Raw genomic sequence first — 22,383 nt, 5'->3', positions numbered from 1 at the left:
AGGGCAGGTTACAAAAGCACCGCAATTAAGGAGAAATACAAATTACATTCACACCATAAACAATGGCAAACAACAGCAATTCCTAATAATTCTCACATTTTTGCAATGCATTTCCCCCCAATAAATATTGCATCTGTGTACGATGTTCTCGCAGATATCTGCATTTTTTTTGCAGACTTTTGTGAAATATTTGCATTCCCCAAATATACCCATTGTGGGGTTGCTGCGCTTCAAAAACCATATGTTTCAAAGGACAAGCTGTGTTTTGGTCACCCAAGGGAGAACTAGATACATTCGCATTAAGACAGGAACTGAATTCTCCCTGCCATACAATAATCCCTTTCCAACTCCTCAACCCTTTACTGTCTCACAGTTTTTCCTTGTTGAACACTCTCCCCTCCACCCCACAAAGAGCACCCACTGATTCCACCCTCTCCCAGCTGACACTCAACTGTTAACCCTTTCAAAATCTCTTCACAGACCTGGGGCTGGGTCCACGTCCCCTTTCCCTCTAGGGTGGCCACCTGAAAAAGAGGACCCAGCTCTTTAGAAAAGATCTTGTAAATTTGGGCATTTGGTCCTTTGTTCCTTTCTTCCTGCCTAACCAAGTGATCCTTCTGTTCTTTGACCAACTCACAAACCAGCTTCAGGGATAAAGGCCTTGGGGCATTGCCACTCCCATGTGTGCAAGGCCTGAAGAGGTAATATCCGCCCTCCCTTCCCCACAGGTGGATGGGGTTCGTGGCACCGAGCGGGGCTCACCTGGGCGGGTGTCGCCCACCTGCTTGGGCTGGCCTTTGACCCACCCTCGGCCAGGGAGGACAATGGACAGCCGGCCGGGGGTGGACCTAAGGCCAAAAGAAAAGAGGCCGACTCCATTGTCCAAGCCTCTTTTGCTGTTCTTCCTTCCAGGATCACCCACCCTCCCTCCCTCAAATTAATAATTTATTGCCTCCATTAATTTCATCCTAGGTCAGCGGTCTTCAAGTTAATAAGTCTTTCCTTACAGGCTAATATTTTGCGTTCCAGGTCAGCGTGTTGTAAACAAAAATTGCCCTTTTCCCTTATGGGGTATCCAAGAGCCCATATAGAGTCCTTACATAGGTTCCCTATTGGTAGGAAGGAATAACAGAGGCCAACCAGAGAATATTGAGAAGCATAGCAGCTAATAAGCTTGATCTTTATTGATCTGTTGCAACAAGGTGCTCCCCTCACCCACAGGAGAGAGGAGGAACCCAGAAAAATGGTGCGCAAGGCCTTATAAAGACTTTTGAAATTGCCACACTGTAGACCAAGACCATCCCCAGAAACATCATACATTACTAGCTGCTTTGCTTCTCAATATTCTCTGGTTGGCCTCTGTTATTTTCTCCTACCAATAGGGAACCTATGTAAGGACTCTATATGGGCTCTTGGATACCCCATAAGGGAAAAGGGCATATTTTTATTTACAACACATACATCACAGAAGGGGAGTAACCCAAGACCACCCCTCAGATACATCATACCTACATCACAAAAAAGGCGGTCTAAACATAAATTTGAATGTTGTTTTTCTCCTGTCATTGTTTATCTCCTGTCTAGCAGGTTACTTGATTGGATTTCCTGGGGAGCCTGGCCAGTCTTTTGTAATGATAAATACTTAGTTCCTGGGCCATGTCACAGGCTCACACCCTATTCAAACACTGACATACCCATAAGACAGGATTTGTGAAGGAAAAGACAATGGGGAGGCTTTTCCATTTTCCTTTTGAAGGGGAATAGTTAGGGTTACCCCAAAAAGCCCTAAAACTGTTTGGGAATCCCCCCCCCCCAGCCAGGCCTGGCCTCAAGCATTAAAACTGCATTTCCTCTAAGACAAAAAGCATTAGCTAAGCACATTCCGCTCTGCTGTAACAAAGGTAGCTGAATAGAACGAGGTCGGTGGAAGGGCATGCTGTGTAAGTTTGCACTTTGCAGTCTTGTCTCACTGGACCTCATCCGCCTGCATATCCTCAGCCAGGCGGGCTGAGAGGGTTACCTGCCAAGGCCTGTGCCAAGTTTCCCACTTCCGAAGCGCAATAAAGTTGTGGCCAATTTGAACCCATACTCTGGTCTCTTGTCTCATCATTTGGTGTAAAGGTGTAGGCACCACAGACAGGGTTTAGCGCGTGTGCCCGCAATTTCCTCTTGCCCTGTGGAACACCCTCCCATCAGATGTCAAAGAAATAAACAACTATCTGATGTTTAGAAGGCATCTGAAGGCAGCCCTGTTTAGGGAAGTTTTTAATATCTGACGTTTTAATGTCTTTTTAATCTTTCGTTGGGAGCCACCTGCAGCTTGAAGAACAAGTCATTGTATGCTGAACATATCTGAGTTTTCAGGGGATGATGCCCCTGCCCTGTCTCCAGTAATGATTCCTCTCAAGACAATCCTGTTCTCTCTGTGTGGCGCTCCCTCCTTCTGCCACTTGGCAAAACCTTGGCAAGGGATTATAAAGCCAGGGGTTATTGCAGGGCGGAGTCATCCCTTTAGCTTCCCAGTTCTGACTGAGTGTGAGAGACCCTTTGCCAAACCATACAAGCTCTGCTCTTGATCCTGGGACTGGCCCTGGTCAGCACATTTGCCTTTCACGGGCCCTTGATTCACGATAATAGACTGATCTATGATGAAAAGGTAAGAGATTTTCAAAGGTATGTGTGAAAATACCCTATAGACTGCCAGGATGTTATCGTATACAGTGGTACCCCAGGTTAAGTACTTAATTCGTTCCGGAGGTCTGTTCTTAACCTGAAACTGTTCTTAACCTGAAGCACCACTTTAGCTAATGGGGCCTCCTGCTGCCGCCGCACCGCCGGAGCCCAATTTCTGTTCTTATCCTGAAGCAAAGTTCTTAACCTGAAGCACTATTTCTGGGTTAGCGGAGTCTGTAACCTGAAGCGTATGTAACCTGAAGCGTATGTAATCCGAAGCGTATGTAACCTGAGGTACCACTGTATGTTCATCACGTGCTGTATTTCAACTACTGAGGGACTGCAAAAGTGATAATTGTGCAATTTGTGTGTGTGTCTGTGTGTGTAGGCGAGAATTCATTGCATGATGAGAAAAAGGCGTGCCCTCACTGAATCCACCCACAGAACTGGAAGTTTACCTCAGAGCAACCTCTCACCACACCCAGATTTGACACAGAACTTCAGCGATGCATGACAGTTTGAGGACAGTTTGCGTGAGGGGATTTCCGTCCATCCTGCTCTCACAGTTGCCAAACGGGTGCCTGTGGTTAACCAGGGAGCAGGAGTCTAGCACAAGAGCCCTTTCCCCTCCTGTGATTTCCAGCAACTGGTATTCGGAAGCAATTTAGTGGCTCCAACTGTGGAGGGCAGAGCATAGCCATCGTGGTTATTGATTGATAGGCCTCCCTTCCCAGTCATTGCATGATGGATTCCCAGATTTCTTGATGGATCTCTGTGTGTGCATGTGCAAACCTGTTCCACTATGTGAGAGGGAGCATGAGGTGGGCACACCAGATTGGGCCATGGCACCTCCTTGGAGTCTTGGCCAATGGTGCCTGCAGCCCTGGAGTCAAGGATTAGGGTAGAATTCAATAAGAGAAGACCCAGTGAAATTAATGTACCTAAGTTAGTCATGTCCATAAGTTTGACTGGGTTTGCTCTGAGGAGGGCTAGCCTTGGAGTAATAGCAATTGCAAAGTGAGGGGGGTGGGTTGGAGGGGCAGAGCAGAGAATTTACCCTTCCTATAAGCAACACAGCCCCTAACTTCCTTCCAGGGGAGTACAAACCCACACAGAGCTATCTTCTTCCCCACCTCCTGAATGTGAGAACATGGGACACATAAAAACTGTCATTTCAGGACTCAGCTTCATCATCTTCCCTCAGTCTATACAGGTGTCTAGTAAGTCCCCCCCCCCGCCCCGATTTTGAGTTCACCAGTGACCCAGAGGGTGAAAACTTTGAGAGGGCCTTCTTGGTGGTGGCGCCCACCCTGTGGAACGCCCTCCCATCAGATGTCAAGGAAATAAACAACTATCTGACTTTTAGAAGACATTTGAAGGCAGCCGTGTTTAGGGAAGTTTTTAATGTTTGAAGTTTTATTCTATTTTTAGTGTTCTGTTGGGAGCCGCCCTGAGTGGATGGGAAACAGCGACAGATGGGCGGGGTATAAAAAATAAAATTATTATTATTATCTCATGGCAGATCTTCCAAATCCTCAGTTTGGTGTGTGCTGAGTGATGGTGGCTGCAAGCTCTTCACTCCAGCCATTTCTGGACACTAAGGATGAACAAAAGACCTACCCCACGTTACCAGAAATGTTGTGAGGCAGAAGGTCCAATGCTGTGGTAGCAAGCCCAATAAACCACACCAGGGTGGGGAAAAAATAAGAGGATTTACTCAGTTTGCAATAAGAGGCTACAGGGGAATCAAGTTCCAAATCCTGCACAGGTTTTGATGGTGTGTTTACACTCTTTATGCAGCTTAGTCACATTCTATGATTCTGCTGGCTATGAGCATTTAGTGTAAGAGATCCCTTTTTCTGAAGTGGCTGTCTTTCACTTCTTCCGTTTTGGCAGAGAATCCAGGCACTTCTGTTGGTAACTCATTCCATGCCACTTTCCTCCAGAATGGTGAGGTGATGCACTGTTGAGTTTGTCCTGCTATTGTCTGTTCCATAAACTGTTTAAACTAGCACTTTCCTGTTTTTCAGATATCAGCATTCAAATGACAAGTGTTCCTCCAATTCCCATGGCAGTGCACAGGGTGGATCGTTCCACCCACCCAACACCAATTTGGTGTGTGTGTCCCTTTGTATTATTGCAATACCTTATCCAGTGTCCAGCGCTTCCTGTCCTCTGCTTGTACCCACTGTTCGAGGAAAGCAAACCTGTGTTGAAGCTTTCTGCAGTGACAGAGTCTAGTCTATTTCATTAGCATAGCCAGGCCATCCAGAATCCAAAACAGGATTCTGAAGGAAAGGTAAAAATACGAATGGAATAACTTCCAGCACCAAGCTTCTTCTGAAACGAAAAAGATGTGCCATCCTGTCTGCCTTGAGGCAAGTCTCTGTCTCCTGTGATTTGTGGCAGTGCCTCTTCACTTGAGATTTCTGGGTTTCATTTTCTAAACGTAATTCCCACTAAATACCCAGGTGGATCTTATCACTAAAACAATCCTCAGATATTTCTGTCAGTTTGCATTTCTTAGTACAGAAAGTATTGATCTGATGTGTAGAGATCTTTCCTATTCTAATTAATTCAAGAGGTTTCTGGAAGCTTCTCTGTGTGAAAGAAACAAGCAGAAGGTTAATGATGTTTGGGTTATTCCTTCAGAGAGAAGCAGAGCACAGCTGGCTTAAACTGGTTCTCTGATCTCTTCTGTCAATGTCATGCTAACTATAAAAATAGGCTAGAGGAGCCTGGGTTTCACTTCCTCTTTCTATCTCTTTTCTTTCTGGTGTGGTGTTCTGTACATAGTATGCTTAGTGTTAAGGTTTAGACTTATTACAAGTTATTGTAAGTGTTATGTACTGAGTTGAATAGGATCCAAAATGCAGCAGTCGGATTGGTCCTAGAACAATGCAGCAGTATGATTGGTCGGCAGAAGCCACCCAATCCAGCTCCAGATAGAAGTGAATCCACAACCTGATTGGCCTACAGGAGAATTCCGGAATTAGCCAATCACGTGCAGCCCATTGTGTAAATAATGTATATAAAGCAGATACTTTGAGGGGACTTTCATTCCCTCCTCACCACTATGAGCTGAATAAAGAGCATGAAATCCACTCTCGACTCTGAGTATATTTCAGTAAATTTAAGTTAAGTGTTTAAGTTTTTACTCTGCTAACTATACGCTGGAATCTGCCCTGGATCAATATTGAGTGGAATTCCATGACAATTTCCAGCTCTACTGTTTAGTGCTTTTGTGATAAAAATAAGCAGTTCCGCCCCGCCTCCCAGCACCCCAAAAAAATGATACACAACGAGAACAGTCTTTTGTAACAATTTCTTTGTTCACACTGGGGTGTTTCAGCTACAATGGTTGATTGCCTCAGTGGTTATCTTCCTTTGTGGTTTCTGTGGAAAGAAACACAAGTTTATTTTTAAAGCATGCATACGTACATCAGTCTATGGTACAATACCTCAACTTTATATCAAGCATTTTAGTGGACTGGTGGTGCTTCTAGCAGGAAGCCTTTAACACTACCACTGAAAGCTGTAAGAAAAATTGCAATTGACTTTCTACACTACCAAGGCTTTAGAGCAGGGCTGAGGAACCTGTGTCCTGGACAGGAGACAGATCCATTTCTGGACTACAACTCCCATCATCCCTGACCTTCCGTCACGCTGTCTGGACTGATGGAAGTTGGAGTCCAACAACATCTGGACGGTCACAAGTTCCCCACCTCTGCATAGGCTGCAGTGCTCTGTCCATTCTAGGGGACAGAACATGGTGTTACACAAGGGGGTGTCCCCCTAAACACTGGAATTAATAAATGCTAGGATTTGGGGTTATTTGTGATCTGAGGGGAGAATATAAGCTGCAAAGGAATTCCTGGGTAGCATGGCCAAACTAGGGCAGTTACGAGAGCCATTGTGGGTCATTAACAAGACAATGGTACTTCCTGCTCTCAGGTGAGACACCAGAGACTGGAGATTTGGAAGGCTGCCAGGATAACTGCTCTGGGGGAGGGCAAGGGGCTTCTGGGAAGAAGAAAGGGTGGGCTCCATCTTGGCGAGAGAGAAGGAAGGACTGCCCGCAATGCTTTGGGCAATGCAGTAAGATCTGGACCCGCTCCATGCAGACCGAGGGTGTAAACAGGTGTGTGTGTTTGTGGGAAATCTATTACTTAAAGCACAACAGCCACCACTGTGTCTTCTACAGTGGTGCCCCACAAGACGAATGCCTCGCAAGACGGAAAACCCGCTAGACGAAAGGGTTTTCCGTTTTGGAGGTGCTTCGCAGGACAAATTTCTCTATGGGCTTGCTTCGCAAGACAAAAATGTCTTGCGATTCCTGGGGTTTTTTTTCCCGCTCCCCACCCCCTTTTTCTAAGGCACTAAGCTGCTAATAGCCTTTTAGCAGCTAATCTGCTAATCCCTTAAGCCTTTAATAGCCGCTAATAGCCGCTAAACCGCTAATAGCGCTAATCCGCTAATCCGCTAATGGGCTTGCTTCGCAAGACGAAAAAACTGCTAGACGAAGAGACTCACGGAATGGATTCTTTTCGTCTTGCGAGGCACCACTGTATTCTCAAAAGGGACACAGACCCTATGTAGGCACCTGAGATCCTATTATGCGCTCTTGCCACGGCTTGGCAGAGAGAGGGACAGGTGCCAGACTTTTGTAACAATAGTTATATGAGCGAGAAGGAGACATTCTTCCTCATCTTGCTTTCCTTTCCTAAAGCACTTGCAGGTTCTTGACAAGAGTGGCTCTGTTGTTGTTGTTTTCTTTGTAAAGGAGGCAAATGTATTTCCTGCCCTTTCCTTGTGCTTTTAAAAGTTATGATTCCATTATGTATTCGTGCTGTTGTTCTTAAAGATACAATGGAATTACAGTCATATCTCAGAAGTTGAATGGAATCCGTTCCGGAAGTCCGTTTGACTTCCGAAACCAAAGCGCAGCTTCTGATCGGCTGCAGGAAGCTCCTGCAGCTAATCGGAAGCTGTGGAAGCCCCGTCGGACGTTCGGGTTTCAAAAATAGGAGCCAAAACATTCGAGAACTAATCTGTTCAAAAACCAAGGTACGACTGTAATTAAAAGTTAAGTGCTCTTGAAAGGAGGAATGATGTAGTTCAAAGCAGCTGAGCACGCTAAGGTAAGGGGAACTAAGGGTGGGGGACAAGATGCAAAAATAACCCTCACCTCCCCTTTACAGATCACAGGACACTTTAAAGCAGCCTTCCCATACCTGATACTCTTCAGGTATTTTGGACTATAAGTTCCATTGAAATGAAATTTGAAGATAGCAATTTGGGGGGCTGGAGGGGAGGACTCCCATGTTATGGAGAGTTAAGTGCTAATGGAAGAATAAAAAATAAATAAACAGGGTGCTTGAATAGATCTGGTTCAACTTCACATCCCAGGTCCAAACCTCAGCATCTTCAGGTAGGGCTGGGAGAGAATCCTTGTCTGAAACCCTGGAAAGCGGCTACCAGTCCAGTGTAGACAATACAGAGCAAGATGGATCAATGGTCTGATTTGGTGATTTCCTGAGAAGCGACTCAAGCCATACAAACCAGCAAGTCACAAGAGCTGCTTTGTTCCATACCTGCGCTGCAGGGGGCATTATATTCGACAGCTGCATGGTCATCTGAGCGAGAGAGAAGAATTGCCTGTGAGATGTTACGTTCTCCTTTATTTCTATGCCACCTTGCAGCCCCAAATCCCAGTGCAATGAAATAAAACGTGCAGCAACGTTTCAGAGAGCAAAATATCAGTAACATATTGAAAGCAATAAAAAACAATCCCCCAAAATTAGAACACAAATAGGTCAAGGACCCCTGGACAGTTAAGTCCAGTCAAAGGCGACTACGGGGTTGTGGCGCTCATCTTGCTTTCAGGCCAAGGGAGCCGGCGTTTGTCCACAGACAGCTTTCTGGGTCATGTGGCCAGCAGGACCAAACCATTTATGCCGCAACGGAACACCGTGACGGAAACCAAAGCGCACGGAAACGTCATTTACCTTCCCGCCACAGTGGTACCTATTTATCTACTTGCACTTTGACGTGCTTTCGAACTGCTAGGTTGGCAGGAGCTGGGACCGAGCGACGGGAGCTCACCCCATCGTGGGGATTCGAACCGCCAACCTTCTGATCGGCAAGTCTTAGGCTCTGTGGTTTAACCCACAGTGCCTACTAATTACATTTCTTGCAATGTCCTGGAATGACACAACATTGGGAGCATGGTGGGAATTTAAAATGGAAGCTTAGAACCCAGCGATCTTGGGCTACTCAGAGCCCAGGGTAAATGTCAGCCGCAGTGGACCCTGTCAAGCTGTGGAGAGCCCTGGCAGCTGCCCATGGATGCCAAGTACTAGGCAAGAACAACTTTTTTTAAAAGAACACCCCAGAATCAGAGCAGCTGAGAGACTGAAGTGTCCTGGCAAAGTTCTGTGGGAGCAAAAAGACAGGGCTTGCGGAGTCATAATGCAGTTCCATATTAATGGGGAGTAACCAGTCAGATGCTTACCTGGGTGGTAATAATCATAGACTTTCACTATCGCTGGCTTAAGATCCAGCACGTCAATTTCCTGCTCCACAGAGAAAACATAGGTTTGAACAGTGCTGTCCAACTAAAGAGAAACAGAGTAGGGCAAAATATCAGATCTAGCTCTTGTAACCACTCCTACAGTCCACAACCCTATAATACATACCCGCTTTTACACATTCCTAGACTTCTGGAATGAAGTCTCTTCAGCCACCCCCTCCCAAGTACTCCTGATCCAAGTTTCATACCATAGTTCTCACCTGATCCAGGTAGATGCTGATCTTGTCGGGGTCAAATTCCACCTTCTTTACATTGGCTTTCCCTTCCAGCTGTCAGAATATAGAATAGCAGGACACAGTTAAGGAACATCTTGATTGTGATTTTTGTTTATACCAGCCTTGTGCTGCAGCCACTCATGAGAACTGTGCGTTCATGCAAAAGATGAGGTGTGGGCTGCTCGACCTATAGATTTGCATCTTTGCTTTAATACTAGGATGGCCAAATTGTGGCCTGTAGGTTGTTTCCACCCCATTACTTCCCTGGCTGGATCTTTTTGCTAGGCAGACCTGAGCCTCCATACATTCCACCTGGCAGAAACCCTTCTCTGTTCAAAGGAGGAGAATGCCCCAAGACCTTTGCGCCTGAGAGGGCTGCTTGCCATCAGAAATTGCACACTGTTTTTGGCCTAGACAGGACATAACAGAGCAATTTTGAGCAAGTGCCTCTCTATCTCATCTTGCACTGGAAAGGACGCCTAATGGGTTGTATAAGCAACACTTCAGACATGCATTCTCCTTTTTCTTTTGCCAGGGGAACATTTCAGATTCTTCAGTGGGTAGATGCTTCCAGCAAGCCAGATATGGTGCCAATCTGAGAGGATTTGAGGTAAATGGCTGTAATGGTTCTAGGGGTTGCTCGTGCGTAAGCAGGTGCCTATCTCCCCGGCTGGGTGCAAACACCTGGCTGGGTTGCCAAAGTGAACCTTTTCTGTCCGGACAGCCACTCACTCGTGGCTGACTCAATCGCTGGCAGAATCCGTGAGTGGGCGTTTCTTAAACTTCTTCCAGCAAAGAAGTTCTTTGACGCCTAGTCTCTGCGTACCCTCTAAGTGCGGAAGCCTTCTGCACAGGGAGGTCGTGGGCAACGGAGGACCTCTAGTCTCTCCGCTGGTCCCAGGCAAGGAGTCATGGGATCGCCTCGCCACTTCCCCCAGCTGCCCCCCTTCTCCCCTGGTGCTACGCTGATTCTCTTCCCCAGAAGATGGGCTGCTCCTCCCGATCCCTGGATGCTCTCTGGAATCCCTCTGGCTTTCGATCTCCCCCTCCAGTACTGATGGCTTTCGCTCTCCCCCTCCAGTTCCCTGACAATGGCCATAACTGGTTTTTCACAACAAGCCTAAAGCAGCATCTCCTAACAGATCATTAATGGTAAAGGGACCCCTGACCATTAGGTCCAGTCGTGGCCGACTTTGGGGTTGTGATGCTCAGCTCGCTTTATTGGCTAAGGGAGCCAGTGTACAGCTTCCAGGTCATGTGGCCAGCATGACTAAGCCGCTTCTGGCAAACCAGAGCAGCACATGGAAACACCGTTTACCTTCCCGCCAGAGCGGTACCTATTTATTTACTTGCGCTTTGAAGTGATTTTGAACTGCTAGGTTGGCAGGAGCAGGGACCGAGCAACGGGAGCTTTCCCCGTCAAGGGGAATCGAACCGCCAACCTTCTGATCAGCAAGTCCTAGGCTCTGTGGTTTAACCCACAGCGCCACCCGTGTCCCCTAACAGATCATTACAAGTGTACAATTTATATGGCCACTAACAAATGTTAGAAATTCATCTTGCATACACTGAGGAAGGGCAGAAGATGGAGGTTCAGAAGACTTTCTCACCTTCTTCACAGACTTCTTCAGCGGTATGAATCCTGATACCATGTTCACTTCTATCAGGGCCATGTTGCTTGTCTTCCGTTGACCTGTGTAGCTATCGGAGGAAACGAGTCAAGTTTCAGTAAAGAAAGCAACCCAGGGAGAGATGAGGCTCAATGGCTAGCATTTCTTAACAGCTTCCTAGGGGAGCTGGGTGCAATTCTTCATGCCACTTAAGCCTTACAGGCTGCTTCTCCCTGTGTTTATCTGAGCTCAGTAACCAACCGGGGTAAAATTCCATACCTCACTTGTAGTTGGATATCGAAAAATTTCCTGGAAACCTGGTTGCATTCCTTTGGCGACGTCTCCACACTCAAAGCAAAAACATTGGTCTGTTCAGGTGATTGGTTAAATCGAAGGGTAGTCTAGGGGAGAAAAAAAGAATGTTTTTATTCCCAGCTCCTGTTACCTTGTAGCAACAATATCAAGCAAGTACTGTACTACATTGTGCAGAAAAAGCTTTTCATCCTTGCAATCTTAAAAAGCACAGTGGACAGATCTAGGGGTGGTATATTTGCATAGAGCTGTGGTGCTTGCATGCACATGAAACATTCATATCATTCTTGCCAGTTTGCATTTCTTAGAACAGAAAGTATTGATCTGATGTGTAGAGATCTTTCCTATTCTAATTAATTCAAGAGGGTTCTGGAAGCTTCTCTGTGTGAAAGAAACAAGCAGAAGGCTCGTGATGTTTGGGTTATTCCTTCAGAGAAGCGGAGTACAGCTGCTTAAACTGGTTCTCTTATCTCTTTCTGAAAGGTAACATTGACTATAAAAGGAAGGCCAGAAGGAGCCTGGGTTTCACTTTCTTTTTTGATCTCTCTTCCTTCTGGTGTGGTGTTCTGTATATAGTGTTGAGTTTTGGTCTTATTATAAGTTATTGTAAGTTTACGTGAAGTCTGCTGCAACTGGATTTCTTATGGACAGTGCCAATCCTGGATGTATTGGATTTGTGACCATTGTGCTCATTCGCCTTCAGTGGCAGTAAAGCTCTGCTGGATGAAATACAATTGCCTCTGGTCTATTTTTGGGGGGTGGGAATCCCGCAACATGTTTAATTGTTTACGCTGCTAACTATACGTTGGAGTTCTGCTTTGGATCAATACCGAGTAGAATTTCAATGAAACACCTTTATTTTCATAGCTACTCATCCCCTGTGATTTCCATGAGATTACCTGCACATAAGCACAGCCGTCCCCCGACACCTCCACTTTGTATTGACCAGGAACCTCTGCAAGAGGCGCTTGTTGCAACACCAGCCGGTTCTGCTTGTCCACATGGAATTCGTGCTGGAAACCCCCACTGGATTTCACCAGGACCTTCACATCGCCTGTTTCACGATAGGTCAAGGCTGCGTACTTGGGCAAAGCCTGCAGGGCAACCACTGTGTCCTGGGGAAAGCAAACTGTCATCTTGGGTGTGGTAGGTGCAAGATTCTTCTTTAAAACCATCAGATAAATCACCCATTACTGGGAATTTTGGCAACATGTAGCAGTCATTCTCATGCATATGCAAGCGTAGCTGTTTGCAATGAATGAATGTGCAGGGAGATTATAAACAGGCACGGTTATTGATTATTTAGATAATCACGTTCACGTGCATATCTGCATGGAACAGTCCTGTGCTGAATTATGCAACATGCCTCACTTAAATATTTTATCCCCCTTTTCCACAGTGTTCCAAATGCTATCCTTCTTCATCATATTTTTATGGGTCTTCATTCCGCGCCATGATTTTGTGGCCCAGTTTGACACAAGGCATATAATAGTGTCATTTGCTGAAAGATTAAAATTTAACCAGTTCCCTTATTCATTTATTGCATCCCATGGCACTTTACTTTATGTGGTTCACTTAGTATCATGTTCAATAATTCCAACAAATAAACAAACATTTTAAAACAAAAATTGTCACCAATACCGATTGCATTAGCCGAGGCAAATTCAAGTCCTTCAATTTAATGTGACAAGCCTCCGCTGCCAGAATATATTTGTGTTATTCTCATGGAAACACCAAAATGTACTCGGCAAAGAAGAGTTCTCCTTGTCTGAGATGCCTCCCCTTTCTACAGAGGAAAGATCTTGCCTGTTACCTGTGTGGAAGAAAAGCCTCCGTATGGATTCTGTGCTTTGGTGAGGGAACGCACAATCTGGGAGGCATATTTGATTTCATCGGTGGACACCTCTGGTTTGGAGAGGTAACTCAAGAGAAAGTAGGCTGTTGTCTCTACATCTGAGAGGGATATGGCCCCATCTACAAAGGAGGAGGAAAGAATGAAGGAAAACATCGTTCAGTAACAGAACATAAAAGTAAGCCAGCTCTACGGCTCCATAATAACCCGAATCCTTCTCCATTATTCCTGAGAATCCAAAGACCCTGATAATTCTGGAGGGTTTATTTTCTTATTTCGCAGAGATTGAAAAAAGACATGAATTGACATATGTATAAGTTTAGACGGGAAAGGCAGCAAGTGAAGTGCTCAGAATATAGGAACTCAAGAGTGGCTTGTGAGAGCCATGCAGTTTAACTCAATCAGCTCAAACCTCTTTACAAGCTGAGCTTCTCAGATAGACTAGAGTGAAAAGGCTTGATTACCTATTTCCTCCCAAGGTAAGGGGAAGTAGCCTCACTAAGCCTGGCAGGACAGCTTGCTCTATGGTATTAACCCCTTCATGCATTAACTAGACTTGTTTATATGAGGCTGGTTATCCCATAGCACCTTCAGAGGATACGGCTAATATTCTGAATGGGGCATCGGAAAAGGAAGCCTCGAAACCAGGCTTGCAAAACAGCAACCTCCAGAACAAAGATTGTACTGAATGAAATAATTCCTCCTACCTGTTTTTTCAGCCTGTTCATCTAAGGTTGTTAGGAGCTGATGCCGTATCTCTGTGTCTCCAGCCAAAGTGAAGACATAAGCTAGCAAAGCCTTGGAATAGCTGTTCTCTGCAGAACTTAAGTTCTTCTTAAGGCAGGCTAAGGCGTTCTCTACCATGGTATCCTTTAAAACAATTTTTTTTTAAAAAAATAAAATGACTCAATTAGCTTGCAGCTTGGATATGATTTCATAATATCCTATATGAGGGGGCAGGCTTTATATTATATATATAGGTAAAAATAACTGTATATCCTAAAGACAGTCCCCGCTGATCTTCATTCCAAGGAATCTGACCTCTGGGCAAGTGCTTGAACCCCAGAAATCTCTTGCTGCATGGAGATTGGGGTGGCATGTATAAATATCTTTAAAGCACACTCAAAGCACATTCTTTTCCTTGAAGAAATCTGGGCAATTCTAACTCTATCCCTCAAAGGGTTAGAATTCCCAGCAACCCTTAACAAACTACGGGGCCCAGAATTCTTTGAGGTGGGAAATGTCCTTTGAATGTGCACACAGCCCATGTGTCTATTCCAGTAAACACGTCTATTCCTTGTTTATAAAGTTCATCCTTTGGATCCTGGGTTAACAAAGGACTAATGAGGAAGGCCCAGAGGGACTTACATTCTTGCCCAGTTCCAGCAGTGAGGCAGCAATGTAAGCTGTTAGTGAGAAGTCATCATCCACGCCGCCCTAAGAATGGAAGAGAGAAGTCAAGCCAGAGGACTATGAGAGCCATTTCCTCACAGTTTGGAAAACAATGATCAGGCCTTGAGTATATGACTATTTTAAGCATCACTTATAAGCACCAACATGATTCACTCTTGTCTGTGTGAAACTCCCACCTTAAATGTCAGGGAAGGTAATCGCAAGGTATCGCTCACGCCCCAAGGACGTTTATACAAGGGGTGGCCAAAACATTCCTTAGTCAGGAGGAATCGGTCATGCAGCACAGGAAGCAGGAGAGAGATCTTGTAAAACTACATTCATTATAATTTGTTTTCTTTCTGTTAATCAAGATTTTCTGACAAAGGCACCAAAACAAATTGGGCCTCGGTTGTTCATCAGCTACTGCTGTTTGCGTGGCGAGTTCCCGCCCCCCTCGGGAAATAAAGACACAAGACACCAGAGTTTAAGGTTAATGGGTCAAATTAGGCCACAACTTTATTGATTACAGGAATTGAGGGGTATTGGCTTAGGCATTAGTCCTATCAGCTAACCGGCTTCAGCCCGCTTGCATGAAGACCGGCAAGGGTTAACCACCAGTAGGGGGAGTCCTGCTGAGGCATGCCAACTAGGAGCTCCCCCTGGGGTCACCGCTCGGGGGGGTGCCGTTGGCCCACACCTCCATAGGCTTAGGACAAGGCCACGTTCCCCTGAATCCTTTACCGGACTACCCTTTGATCTGGGTAGTCCTTCCCCCCCTTATAATCTGCATAACAATACCCCTACCAATGCCTAAGAGCCAATGCTCAGGAAGTTGTGACGATTGCTACGAGGTAGGCGAAAACCAGTTGGCTGGTGCCAATTTGCCAAATGGAAAAATTCCTACCAGGCGCCTTGACGGCGACCAACCGCAGTCCATAGCAAGGTCGGAAAACCTAGCCTAACGGGTGGGTGGGGTGGGAAAACCCGGTCAGCTGTAGCACGGCAATCCAAAGAGGGCGGTCCTCGGCCGCGCTGGCCCTAAATAGGGCGGGCCACGCCCCCCAGTCTAGCCGATTGGCTGGCTGGGGGGAATGACGCGGCCGAGGATTCCCCTAGTATCGCGGGGAGGGGCTTGAAGCCTGCAACCCCACCTCCTCTCTAGTTCGGAAGTGGCTTTCACAGGAAGGAAATAGCAAGCTGCCTTCTTCTGCATCAGAGATTCTGCCTGACAGAGGGTGGGAGTGACCCTCAGCCTCCACTGCTGACCTTGTAAGGATGCTGAGAGAGGACAGGTAGCTCCCGTCTTGCACTTCTCAAGACAAAAGGCAACAGGAGCATTGCTAATGATTGCTCCTCTGGACCCCTTTATTAAGAGAGCACCAGCATGGTCTAACCTGGGGACAGATTTATGGGCTTATATCAGCTTCCTGTTTCAGGTGTACAGAGATTTTTACTCCAAGTAAAAAAGACACAGGTGGCTCTGTGGGTTAAACCACAGAGCCTAGGACTTGCCGATCAGAAAGTCGGCGGTTTGAATCCCCGCGACGGGGTGAGCTCCCATTGCTCGGTCCCAGCTCCTGCCAACCTAGCAGTTTGAAAGCACGAAGTGCAAGCAGATAAATAGGTACCGCTCCGGCGGGAAGGTAAACGGTGTTTCTGTGCGCTGCTCTGGTTCACCAGAAGCGGCTTAGTCATGCTGGCCACATGACCTGGAAGCTGTACGTCGGCTCCCTCGGCCAGTAAAGCGAGATGAGCACTGCAACCCCAGAGTCGTCCAAGACTGGACCTAATGGTCACGGGTCCCTTTACCTTTACCTAACAGCTTCCTGTTTCAGGTGTACAAAGATTTTTGCTCTAAGTTTCTGTGAATGGCTGGCGGTTCAAATCCCTGCGACTGGCTGAGCTCCCATTTCTCTGGCCCAGCTCCTGCCAACCTAGCAGTTCGAAAGCACACCAGTGCAAATAGATAAATAGGTACCACTGCGGCGGGAAGGTAAATGGCATTTCTGTGTGCTCTTGTTTCCATCACAGTGTTCCGTTGCGCCAGAAGTGGTTTAGTCATGCTGGCCACATGGCCCTGAAAGCTGTGGACAAACACCGGCTCCCTCGGCCTGAAAGTGAGATGAGTGCTACAACCCTATAGTCGCCTTTGACTGGACTTAACCGTCCTGGGGTCCTTGACCTTGACCTTTTACCTTTTTACCACAAATATCTGTCATGGCTTTAGCAGCATGTTCAAGATGCTTCATACACAGGGCATCAGAGGAATCCCTGAGCTAGCTTGTGCAATATGACCAGACCAAGCCAGGGCCATTAAGAAACAAATCAGGACCATTGAGAGCCATTGGCAATGCAAAAGAACTGACCCTCTCTTGCCCTGAGGTGTGAACAGAGACTGGGGGTTTGGAAGGTTGCTAGGGTAACTGGGTGTGAGGTGACAGGAAAAGAGTGTTCTGGGAAGAAGAAAGAGTGGGATCCATTTTGGGGAGGCTGGCTTGGGGAGATATCTTGGACTCCATGGCTGCACTGCTGTGGAGAACAAGCCCCTCTTGAAGTGACCATACTGTAAGATCTGGTCTCCTTCCATGCAGATGAAAAGTGGAAGTACGTGGATAAACCATATTTCTTAAAGCTACGGGACTCTTTGACACGTCTCAATTCTCCAAAGGATCACAGGCCCTGGAACCCCCTGTAAGTTTGCTACTGCTCAGCAGAGAGGAGGAACCAAACTTTTGTAACAGTATGATGCTGTTATCGTAATTCACAGTGCTCTTACCTTCAGGGCATTGTTGAAGAGCCTCCCCACACTTTCAAAGCAGCCGCTGGGAAGTTGGTGCTTCCCCAGCCAGCCTACAGCCTCCTGAATGTGCTTCTCATCAACAGAGATATAGGCATTTGCATGGCCCAAGGCCTTAACCACAAAAGCTGTCAGCCTGCAGACCCGGGAAGGGAGCGGAGCGGGAGAGAAAGTGGAGGAGGAGAATCAGCTCCAGTCTCAGACCCACTCAAAGCATCAGCCACAGCTTTGTCCAACTGGCACCAGCTCAGCTTACTCACCAGGTATTGCCTTCAGCATCGCTCTTCCCAAAGGCACTGTAGGAGCCATCGTCATGTTTGTAGAGGAGCTCACGTTGGTACCCTACAGAAAACAGGGAAGAATCAGTACTATCAGTTTGGGAATATGCAATTTAAGGAGGCTGGTTTGCTGGATGCAGTGAGTAGTAGTAGTAGTAGTAATAATAATAATAATATTTCTACCGCGCCCATTTTGCTGGGTTTCCCCAGCCACTCTGGGCAGCTCCCAACAGAATATTAAAAACACAACAAAACATCAAATATTAAAAACTTCCCTAAACAGGACTGCCTACAGACGCCTTCTAAAAGTCAGATAAAGTGGTACCTTGGTATTCAAGTGGCTTGGCTCCTGAATGAATTGGCTCCTGAACGTCGCAAACCTGGAAGTGAGTGTTCTGGTTTGCAAACTTTTTTCGAAAGCTGAATGTCCGACGCGGCTTCCGATTGAGTGAAAGAAGCTCCTTCAGCCAATCGGAAGCCATGCCTTGGCTTTTGAACCATTTTGGGAGACTCCTGGAACAGATTAAGTTTGAGAATCAAGGTACCACTGTAGTTGTTTATTTCCTTGACATCTGATGGGAGGGCGTTCCACAGGGCGGGTGCCACTACTGAGAAGGCCCTCTGCCTGGTTCCCTGTAACCTCACTTCTCACAGTGAGAAAACTGCCAGAAGGCACAGTAAACAAGGACAGGCACATAGGCCAGCATTCTAAACGCTACACCACAGTGGCTCTCATTTGTATCCTATCCTTGCAATTAACAGCTGGTGTACATGGGGCCTTTTCTAGAAAAATAGCACCGCTATTCCATCCCTTTGCTATCTGCACAGTCCATGCCAGCCCTCTCCTCATTTTTGTGACAGAGAAATGCTCTACTCACCACTCTTCATGTATTCTATTGCCTTCTCTTTGATCTCAGGAGTCACTTGGTTCGTTTTCTCCAGGTATTGGAGGACAAAGATGTTGGGAACAAATTTCACCATGTTCTGCTCACCACAGCCAAAGGGCATTTGAAGTAGCTGGTCTATGTTTTCTAGCGCAGCACCCATAATGTCTCCTGGATGTTGACAAAACGATGGAAGAAAACCTTGTGAGCACTTTCCCCAAACTCCTGAAGAGAATCTAGGAAAAATCTCCTCTCTGCTAGCAACCTGCCACCTAAAATTCAGAGAACTATGTCCAATAAAATCTGCTTAGATAAGCCCAGCATCTGCATGGCCAGACTTGTCAAGAAGTTCCCATGCACCCAAGGCCTTGTCAGCATCAACATGGGCATCTGATCTGGAATATCCTGTAAAGCATGTTTTTGCCTTGGAAGTTGTGTGGGGGACATTACTTTTGTTTAACGTGCATGTGGAGACAACAGGCTCTCCTCCAACACTATGCACTTTTATTTAAACATGTGGAGATTATGATCAAGACCCCGGGATTCCTGATTGTGCTGGCTCTCCTCTGACACTTAAAGGAATGTGCACAGGACAGAGCCTGCCCCCAGGCTGCTTCTCTCTCTTATCCATCTTTGTTCTGCGTGGTTTGAATATTGGTAATGGACTCTCATCTCTCATGTGGCCAGAGATGGGGCAGGAATGTGGGGGCAAATTTCCTCACCAATGCAGGAGACGGTAGCTCGGCCAGAGCCCTCCACAACAGCTTCAGGCAGCTTTAGAGAAACCTCATCGTGAACTGGGTCCCCTGAAAGGAGATGAAGAACAGGAATTAATGCAGTTGAAAACACTAACCAAGTGGTCATAATCTGCAGTTGGACTTGCACACAGTGAAGATGGGACTAGGAGCTTGTTAGCTCAGTGAGTCTGTTTTTAGCCGCTGTGTTCTCTCAACTGTTTTTCCTCCCCCTCTCCATCTCATCCCTACTCCCCTTGGCAAGCAGAGAGACAGAGTGTGAGTCTTGGGTCTCTTTTGCATCCCGCTACTGCCCTAGGGAAGAGACACGCCTCTGGGGCCCCATCACAAGCCAAGCTGCCCTGAGCAAGGGATGCAGCCTAAGCACACCTGAAGAGCAGAGGAAGGCATTGTGGGTCTCTTCTTCAAGGACGCCTTCTGGCTGTGGGAGGAAAAGAGAATGGGATGGTGAGTGGGGCTGCTCTCTCAGGGGAATAATCTCCTTCTACCTTCTCTGCCTTTCCCCTGCTCTGTGTAAGAGCTCTCGCAATTGCCAGGCCTTCCAACTGATCACAGCCCCTGGCTGACATCGCCTTAGACCTGGAAACAGGGAAGCGCTCAGAGTGAGCCAATGTTGGACATCAGGGGCTGAAGGCCACATAGACACTGACCTTGACCAGCAGGGATTTGACCACTGTGTCTGACCGGCCTCGCACAGGTGTGGTGGAGATCTTATTGCCACACAGCTCATGCGTCTCCTCTGCCTCGGCAGTGATTGAGAGATTGACGTGCCCTAGAGGAAGGCAAAATTGGCACAGACCCATGATGAGTGCCAGGAGCTCAGGGAGGGGAAGAGGCTGCTTGGGGGCCACAGCCCCAGTTCAGCCCCACATCTGCCAACATGTCCATTGTGCCTTCAGTCTGGAGAAGGATGTAAGGGACAGAGGTCGGAGCATAGGGGGTTCTTGAATGGAGATGGACCCCCAACCTCTCCTTTGTAGCCCAGTCCCCAAATCTGCCCTGATGCACAGCTGCCATTAGCAGAAATTGGGGAGGGATACCATGTGGGATGGGGAGGAAACAAACCCATAGCACATGCAGCAGGGGGCATTGTTATTATTTTCCATATTCCACTTAATGCCCAGTTGGCAGAAGAATCCGTTGGTTGATATTCCACTTAATGCCCAGTTGACAGAAGAATCCGTTGGTTCTGCCAAGTGTCCTCAGATGACAAGGTCTTTGGGGAAGAAAGAGAGGGACCCTTGGCAGCCTCAACACCGCAAGTCTCCTCCCACCCACTCAGGCGCCTCAACCTCACCCAGCTGGGTCGCCGTCACGTTCCAGGAGAAGGTGTGGGCCTCCTCAGCACAGAGGCAGGTGCTGAACTGGCAGGCCAGGCATGGCTTCACGTCCACCTCCTGCGACTCCAGCAGCTTCACTCTCACCTGGGAGATGCAGCAAAATGACCCTCGTGAAGCAGGCAGAGCAGCGAGTCCAAGGCAAGGGGCAAACATTCAGAGAAGAGGCACAGGAGGTGGGCCTATGCCAGAAGCAAGAGCCAGACCACATGCCTAGGGTGCACATTCCCACATTGGGAAGCTGAGTAGGGCGTAGACTGTGCCCAGTAAGACCTCGGTGAGTGGGGTCTCCTCATGCTTTTGGGGCACCATATTAGCATCTGTGAGGAATGCCACCCCAGATCAGACTGGCGAGATTTATTCACTCAACAAAGTTTACAGGAAGACCTCTAATCAAAAACCTTTGGGATTCGAGTGGGTGGCTTGGCTTTCTCACACAAACCCCTCATGGCTGTTGTTCTGTGAGCCCCTCATGAAGCTCTTCAGCTGGTGGCCTGGATTGCGGCTGTGGGGAAGAGGAAGGGGGCAGCAGATGGGCATCCCTAGGCCTTGGCAGCAGATCAGGCTGGGTGGCTTTCTGGCCTCTTCTGGCCTCTTGCAGCAATAAGGCTGTGTTGCATATGGGGCTGTGCACACACCACACATTTAAAGCACACTCAGGGGTTGCTGTGGGAGGAAAACTGCAGGTTCCCAGGACAGGGGGGCGAGGAGGGAATGTGCTCTATGGCCCTCTTCTGCCATGAAGGGGATGGGGCTGCCTTGCGCTTCCTGTTGTCCACACTTCTGTGGCACATCCAAAGTGGAGCTTCTGTTTCCTCACGCACAGCAAGGAATACAAGCTGTCCCCTCAACACTGAATGCAGAGTGGTGGGGGGAGGAGGGAAAAATTCTGACCTGTCCCTTGGGAGGGACAGGTGAGTGCAGGTGTAGGAAGGGCAAGGCCCTGGTGAAGTCCAGCCCCCCAGCCTCTATCTCTCTCTTGTGGGGTTCCTTCCACACCTTTCTTTCTGGATACACATATAAGGGAAACTTGTTTGCTTGTTCTCAATGGACACTAACCTGGATACATTCCTTCATGTAATTGAAGACAGTGGACTTTAGCAGCAAGGTCTCCCCACGGACCACAGAATACGGCAGGCTCATATCCACAAAAAACGGCTGGAAGACCCGGAACTTGGCTTGCTGGGCGAGTCCGAAGCCAATGTCAGCCACACAGAAGGCATCAGCGTTCCACTCCGTGATCGTGTCCGGAGCAGTGACGGGGTAAGTTGCTTTCCCCTCCTCGCTGAAGAACAGGAAGAGAGGTCACTCCCTCAGTGACAAGAAAATTGAGTCGTTCACTGCTAAGGCAAAACCAATATCACCAGAATATAAGTTTCTTTGGTCAGAGGAGCACACCTCCAAGTATGGGTTTAACCAAGCCTCTAGTTCTGTGCTAGGTCTCAATCAGAATAGAGGAATTTGGAGATGGCAGTATAGGAGTTTATACTCTCTGCCCCTGGTGTTTGTGAAAATGTTGTGGGCCTCAAGAAAAGAGAAACCTTCTTCAGGATATATTACAGAGAGGTCTGCACTCCTGCTGTTGGCCAACTCTGGGGTTGCGGAGCTCATCTCGCTTTATTGGCCGAGGGAGCCGGCGTAGAGCTTCCGGGTCATGTGGCCAGCATGACTAAGCCGCTTCTGGCG

At 47.5% G+C, this 22,383-nt stretch overlaps 1 protein-coding gene across 2 annotated transcripts in view; it reads right to left on the bottom strand.

Annotated features, from left to right (window-relative positions):
• Nucleotides 1–5,986: 5,986 nt before the first annotated feature.
• LOC310667336 (alpha-2-macroglobulin-like protein 1) overlaps nucleotides 5,987–22,383 on the bottom strand; it is a 49,276-nt gene continuing 32,879 nt past the window's right edge. For both annotated transcript variants that reach the window (XM_083419424.1, XM_083419423.1), the window contains exons 20-37: nucleotides 21,757–21,982; nucleotides 20,658–20,784; nucleotides 20,011–20,132; nucleotides 19,730–19,781; nucleotides 19,328–19,411; nucleotides 18,600–18,776; nucleotides 17,704–17,785; nucleotides 17,423–17,579; nucleotides 14,623–14,691; nucleotides 13,962–14,124; nucleotides 13,216–13,376; nucleotides 12,302–12,517; nucleotides 11,370–11,491; nucleotides 11,091–11,181; nucleotides 9,466–9,534; nucleotides 9,188–9,290; nucleotides 8,268–8,309; nucleotides 5,987–6,069 (exon numbers count right to left, since the gene is read on the bottom strand). In XM_083419424.1, coding sequence (XP_083275550.1) covers nucleotides 6,044–6,069; nucleotides 8,268–8,309; nucleotides 9,188–9,290; nucleotides 9,466–9,534; nucleotides 11,091–11,181; nucleotides 11,370–11,491; nucleotides 12,302–12,517; nucleotides 13,216–13,376; nucleotides 13,962–14,124; nucleotides 14,623–14,691; nucleotides 17,423–17,579; nucleotides 17,704–17,785; nucleotides 18,600–18,776; nucleotides 19,328–19,411; nucleotides 19,730–19,781; nucleotides 20,011–20,132; nucleotides 20,658–20,784; nucleotides 21,757–21,982 — 2,089 coding nt within the window. In that variant the 3' untranslated portion in view covers nucleotides 5,987–6,043. The remainder of the gene's footprint in view (nucleotides 6,070–8,267; nucleotides 8,310–9,187; nucleotides 9,291–9,465; nucleotides 9,535–11,090; nucleotides 11,182–11,369; nucleotides 11,492–12,301; nucleotides 12,518–13,215; nucleotides 13,377–13,961; nucleotides 14,125–14,622; nucleotides 14,692–17,422; nucleotides 17,580–17,703; nucleotides 17,786–18,599; nucleotides 18,777–19,327; nucleotides 19,412–19,729; nucleotides 19,782–20,010; nucleotides 20,133–20,657; nucleotides 20,785–21,756; nucleotides 21,983–22,383) is intronic.

Source organism: Podarcis tiliguerta (genome assembly GCF_965153285.1).
Source record: "Podarcis tiliguerta genome assembly, chromosome: 17".
Lineage (NCBI taxonomy): Eukaryota > Metazoa > Chordata > Lepidosauria > Squamata > Lacertidae > Podarcis > Podarcis tiliguerta.
Note: the sequence above shows the minus strand (reverse complement) of the source record. Positions and strands in the feature narration are given on the sequence as shown.